General features: G+C 41.6%; 1 protein-coding gene across 2 annotated transcripts in view; it reads left to right on the top strand.

Annotated features, from left to right (window-relative positions):
• The first annotated feature begins 2,754 nt into the window (after positions 1–2,754).
• strn (striatin, calmodulin binding protein) overlaps positions 2,755–6,000 on the top strand; it is a 64,157-nt gene continuing 60,911 nt past the window's right edge. Inside the window, exon 1 of one of the 2 annotated variants that reach the window (XM_017702439.2) lies at positions 2,755–3,160. In XM_017702439.2, coding sequence (XP_017557928.1) covers positions 2,945–3,160 — 216 coding nt within the window. In that variant the 5' untranslated portion in view covers positions 2,755–2,944. The remainder of the gene's footprint in view (positions 3,161–6,000) is intronic. The other variant, XM_017702438.2, reaches the window with a different exon arrangement.

Here is a 6,000-nt window from a genome sequence, read left to right as displayed (position 1 = left end):
GAAGAGATCATTTCCAGAAGAACTGTTAAACCAAACATTCTACTGCCATTAAAGCTTGCACCATTACCTCTATGGCAAGAGAGCAGCCAACCAGTGCTGGGACCCTCCAAATACCAGGGGGTATTTCTTACGCTGCCTAGCTCCTTGAGATTCCTTTCCCTCTATGCCTGCACATTCTTGACATTGCCAAAGTGCGAACTTGGAACAGGACTGCAGGGTTTAGGCTGCTCTTTGGGACAGGGCTTCACTCTGAAAAGGAATCTTTCACTCAGATACACACACACACACACACACACACACATCTTCTAAGCTGCTTATCTTTCTGGGTTGCAGGGTCACTCAGACAGCTTTTAGTAATTCCTATTTTGGGGGGTTGGTTTCATTCTGTTTTGTTGTTTCAGTGCCTGGACTGCTTTGCTGTTAATCACATTTCTCACCGTAGACCTTTAGTATTTTATTTTATACCAAATCGTTCCAAAAAGGGTAAAGATGCTGGATATACTAAGAAGTTCCATTATATTTATTTAGTATTTGAGGCATTTGTGACTTAATTCTGCTACTTAAGTAGATTTTTGGTACCCACATTTACTTTTCCCTCTATTCAAGTTTAATTGAATTAATATGACTTTCAACAGAGCGTTGTTTTGGATTACTCTACACACGTCTGTAATCCAAGGGAGAAGTATGAGAATTAGATGTACAATTAGATGGGCCTAGACATGTATTGCCTTGCTGATAAGGCAGATGTGAGATGTCTTTAAATCACACTAAGGGAAAATCCAGTGAGCTCTGACCTCTTTCTTATCAGTGTGTGTGTGGCTATAAACATGCAGTCCTTCACTGCTTGTAAAAGACATAAGCACACTCTTTTGTGTGGAAAGAATGATGTTAACAAATTTCATCTGTTCGCAAACCTCCAGCTCTCTTTCACAATAAAACGCTTGTGGTGTGCTGTCTTCCATGTTTATCAGTCTTGTTGCCAGCTGAGTGTCGCATTACATAATGCTGCAGGCAGTACATTGATTTAAATGCACTCCCAGCAGCCTGCTAGATATTGTCTATCAGTTAAAGGAGCGCTCTGGCCAAAGAGAACATTTTAACATTTAACAAAATTTTAACACTACATCTGTCGTAGACATGCTTACTCTCTTCTTACAGCAGTGCTCCAATAATCTGAAAAGTGACATTTTCCTGTTAAAAGACAAGAAAACCCCCTTTCTGATTATGAATCTTGAAGAGTTTTATTTTTTACATTACTGCTTGGAAGCTAAATATAGTGTCTATATCGATTAGCCTGCACATCACTAGATTTTTTTTATCACATTGGGGGGTATTACTCATGGTTTTGTGACATATATGCATAATGCATAATAGGTATAGTGGTTAGAGAACACTTATATACAAAAACACAAAACAGGACACAAAATCAACAACTCTGTCAAACCTATGAGGCTGAAGGATGCAATATCGAATTTCACACAAGACAAATAACATCAAAAGTCTTAGGCCAAAATGCCCTCTTCAATTCCTTTTTGTTTTATTGCCATAGGTCTCAATTTCTGCGTCCATTTTTAATGTAGCTTTTATAGCTAGTAATAGAGCATTTTGTCAACTATTTCGATTTTAGTATGAACTTTCATGGTGATATAAATGTAGGCGTTACTACACTGTTACAGGCAGTATTGCTAGCTCAAAAAACGCAACGACCAAAAGGCCTGTTGGAACTTAAACTACAAGTTCCATCATGCTTAGCTCGCCGCTCTTTGCACATTCATCTCTGATTGGTTGTTTTCTAGGAGTGGGTTGTTGTAACCAACCAGAGCGGAGCGTGTCGACGCTACGCTATGTTTGTGGGCGTAACCAGGCTCGCTGTCGACGTCACGAAACAACAACGGCCGCAAGTGACGGGAAGTTCGAGTCAGTTTAGCGAGCCGATTCTTTCGAAGTGTTCATTTCAATGAAACAAACGTCCGACTCAAGGATTCATCGATACACATGTCAAGTCAACTTCATGCCCATCTCCTCCGTGTACAGTGACTTTGCTTCAGGGAGTGAGTCTTATATCTGCTACTTGCAGAGACAAGACTCGTCTCTAAGAACAGGGCTGGGACATTTACCAGGGCCAAGAACAGGGCTAGTCCTGGACTACAATGTCTTTTGAAAGCAAAGTATAAGGTAAGTCCAGGAATAGTTTTAATCCCTCTCCGTTAAATTAGACACTAAAGCAGCTGAAATATGAATGATATTATCCTTCATTAGGCGCCCTTAGCTGATAACATGGTCGTAAACTCTGGGTGGGTGATATGGAAAACATATTATGTTACTATACTTAAGGACATTTTCATGACACACGATATGCATCATCATATTTAGTTTTTCTGAGATTTAATAAGTTCTAACAGGCAAAGTAGAACCTGTAGTGCCACATATACAAATGTAATAATAATAAAGCTGCAACAGCAATGATTTCTATACAGTGTTTTAAAAACTGAATGGCACTATATCGAGTTAAACATTTAGTAATCGGTGTTCCTTATGTACTTACGATATCCACAATATGGGTAGTAGAGTTTATTGTGACATAATTTATCACGACAAATATAAAATATCGTCGTATTTTATTCGTATTGCCCACCCCTAAAACATTTCGTAAAAAAAAAATGTTCGATTCAGTGGCGACTTGCGAATCGGTTCGACCAATGTATTGAACTCGACTGGGTCAAAAGAGCCGATTCGTTCACGAATCGGACATCGCCAACAGCCGCCTCGTATCGAGTTCGCTCGGTCGAGCAGCAGTAGCAGCAGATCCGTCAGTAGCGGTTTTCCACTCCGACTCACTCCAGCAGGTTTATTTATATTATAAGAACACAGATAGGAGTCGACGGACCAAAAAGTGGTCGTGCCTAATCTGGGCGAACCGTATCTCCCACTCCCTGGCCCGGCCATGGACGAGCAGGCGGGCCCCGGCGTGTTTTTTAACAACAACAACAACTCGGTGCTGCCCGGCGGAGGGAAAGCGCCACAGCCGGGCGACGTGGGAGGCGGAGAGGCGGCCAGGGCGCAGTACAGCATCCCGGGGATTCTGCACTTTCTGCAGCATGAATGGGCCCGTTTCGAGGTGGAGAGGGCGCAGTGGGAGGTGGAGCGAGCCGAATTACAGGTGAATAAACGTTTCTTCAGCCAGCTGTGGCTTAGCGCCGTGTTTTCGTGTGTCGTGCCCGGTTTGACTCCAGCGCTCCTCGGCTTGTTTTCGTGCAGTTAACGTAGCTAGCATGCTAGCTATAGGCCTGCCTCGAAACGCTGCCTACCTTGACAGGCAGCTAAACTTTTAATTTGTCAGCATAATAAAGACCTTTCGCCATTAGTCAGACCTCTTTCTGGTAAATATTAAATGCGTCTAAACTCTGCACGCTCGCAGATTTTTGCCTGGCCGCCTGACTTAAGCTACTATTGTGAGATGGATCTGTGATGGCATTCCAGAAATGCTCTAACTGTTGATCTTGTACACAACCAGTTCACGATCCGTGCCTTTTATGGGCTCGAACTGGATTGTGAAACTCTTTCAACCTCTGCTTTTTGATTGATTTAGGCCGTGCATACCGAAATTGAAACGGGTGTGTGTCTAGGTGTGTGAATAGCAACACGTACAGGTTGCCTCTGATACAAAGAGTGGATATCATGCGATCTGTACGTTTAACTAGGTGACACTGCTGCCCTTTAGATTCACTCACTTCACCTTCCAGTGACCAGTCGTGGATGCTGAGTTGCTAAGGAGTATAAGCCTGGGTTATTATGGCCAGCAAACATATTTATGGCCCTATAAGATGGCACATTGTTTTGCATACTTCACATCTGTATGATGCATCATTTCCCTTTGATTTATATGAGCTGTTGTGGTATAAAGGCCAGTTATTCATTAAGCTCAAAACTAATGGTCTGGAGCCCTAATTGGCATTTGTGCATCACTGATTTGGAAGCTGCTTGAAATAAAAAAAAGTAGTAATAATTAAATAATTAAAATCAGGTGCTGATCTAGTTGTGGATAAATCCAGTATGGAGGATATGCAGAACAGCTGTAGGTGGAAGTTGACTCCTGCTGGCCAAGCCAGTTTTTTTTGTTTTTTTTAAATCTTACTTAGACCAGAGTAAGTGAAGTTGGTTTAAAGTTGAGGAATGCTGGAGAGGCTGTGGTGATGGCAAGAGATGGGCAGATTCCAGTTCATTGGCATTTTCCCCTCTGGCTTCTTTCTGTTTTTGTTATTGCTCTCATAACTGGCGCATTTTTCATGCTTTTCAGCAGGCCTATGTGAGCATGAGATAAATGGCATGTAAATGAGGACATGTTTTAACCCCCCGCCTCTCATCCCCAATGGCAGTTTGTTCTGTATTCTTGACACCTTTTTCCTGGACCTAAACACTGTGAACACCATGTAACGGCCGCTGGTGGTTTATAATTAAATAAGCTACCGCTGGGTTGACATTATAGTTGACCCGTATTATTATAAAAAAAAAAAAAGGTGCCAAAACAGGTTTAAACCATTTTTGCCCAAGTAATCGATTCTGGATTCTGCTGTATTTTTTAAATAAAGAGTTTGATAGAGTATGTAAACATTCTAAAGTTTTAACACACACCATTCACTCCCCATACAGTCGTTGCAGATGCAAAAAAAAAAAAATGTTTACAAACATCCACCTATATTCAGCTCACAGCTCACATTTACACTGAAGTTATAAGGAGTGTTTCAGCATGGGCTGCTTTTTGTATAGGTCAAGTGTATGTAAATGAGCTCTGTTCTCACTGGCTGTCATTTACCAGTCAGAACAGAGCTTATTTACATGCATTAGTCTTCAAAGCAAACACTAATTATAAGTGATATAGATTGGAAAATGGTCATGTAAAATTGAATTATGACATTTTTGATACATAAACCCAAATGTCATAAGTAAAAAGCAGTATGGAAAAAAAAGGTGTAGATGAGTAAGTGTGACGAGCTGTTTATGTTTAAGGAGCCTTCACATAATATATTGGTTGTACACCAAAGTCTGTATATGAATGTAAGTGGACATGCCAGTTTGACTGGGGTTTATTTAGTTACAGATTTAATTGTCTGAGGCAGTTTTCATTAAATAATTTTCATCTGTTTTCCCTGACACCTCATGATATCCTGTATTGAAAATACAAAGTGAACTCTTAACATGCACAGCAACAAAATACGCGTTTAGCAGAAGACAAAGACAGATCTCCAGAAAAAAAACACGTCTCATGCAACGATTATGGGCGTTAATTAATAGCAAGCAGACAGACAGTTAGGGCGGTTAGCACACTTATTATTATGAAGATCTTTAAATTTTGTTACAATAGTATCATTTGGTATTGAGCATTGTTGTCATACTCAAAATTCTTTCTAAATTCTGTTATTGTGACCACCCAGGAAAATAGTGTGCTGAGAATTCCTGCTGTGTGTACAATAATGATCGTTCTACAGCTGAACCTCTGGACAATAGTGACCTTGTATGGATGGCACTGAAGCACAATGCTAGCTGCTCAAATCGTAGGCAGATCAGCTCCAGTGGTGCTTGCTTTTCTGCGTGTGTCATGTGTTTGGCACCTAGAGCTCAGTTTGCAGGTAGTTTCAGCAATAACTGTGTGGTAGAGGATGGAGAGCAGAAGAAGCTGGGATTTACGAGCTGGCCTCTGTGGTGACTCATCCTACTGCACCGCACAGCTCTCTCTCTCTTGCTCTCTCTCTCTTGCTCTCTCTCTCTCTCTCTCTCTCTTGCTCTCTCTCTCTCTCTCTTGCTCTCTCTCTCTCTCTCTCTTGCTCTCTCTCTCTCTCTCTTGCTCTCTCTCTCTCTCTCTTGCTCGCTCTCTCTCTCTCTCTTGCTCGCTCTCTCTCTCTCTCTTGCTCTCTCTCTTGCTCTCTTGCTCGCTCGCTCGCTCTCTCTCTCTCTCACTCTCTCTCTCTCTCTCTCTCTCGCTCTCTCTCTCTTGCTCTCTCT

The sequence above is a fragment of the Pygocentrus nattereri genome, chromosome 15 (assembly GCF_015220715.1).
Source record: "Pygocentrus nattereri isolate fPygNat1 chromosome 15, fPygNat1.pri, whole genome shotgun sequence".
Lineage (NCBI taxonomy): Eukaryota > Metazoa > Chordata > Actinopteri > Characiformes > Serrasalmidae > Pygocentrus > Pygocentrus nattereri.
Note: the sequence above shows the minus strand (reverse complement) of the source record. Positions and strands in the feature narration are given on the sequence as shown.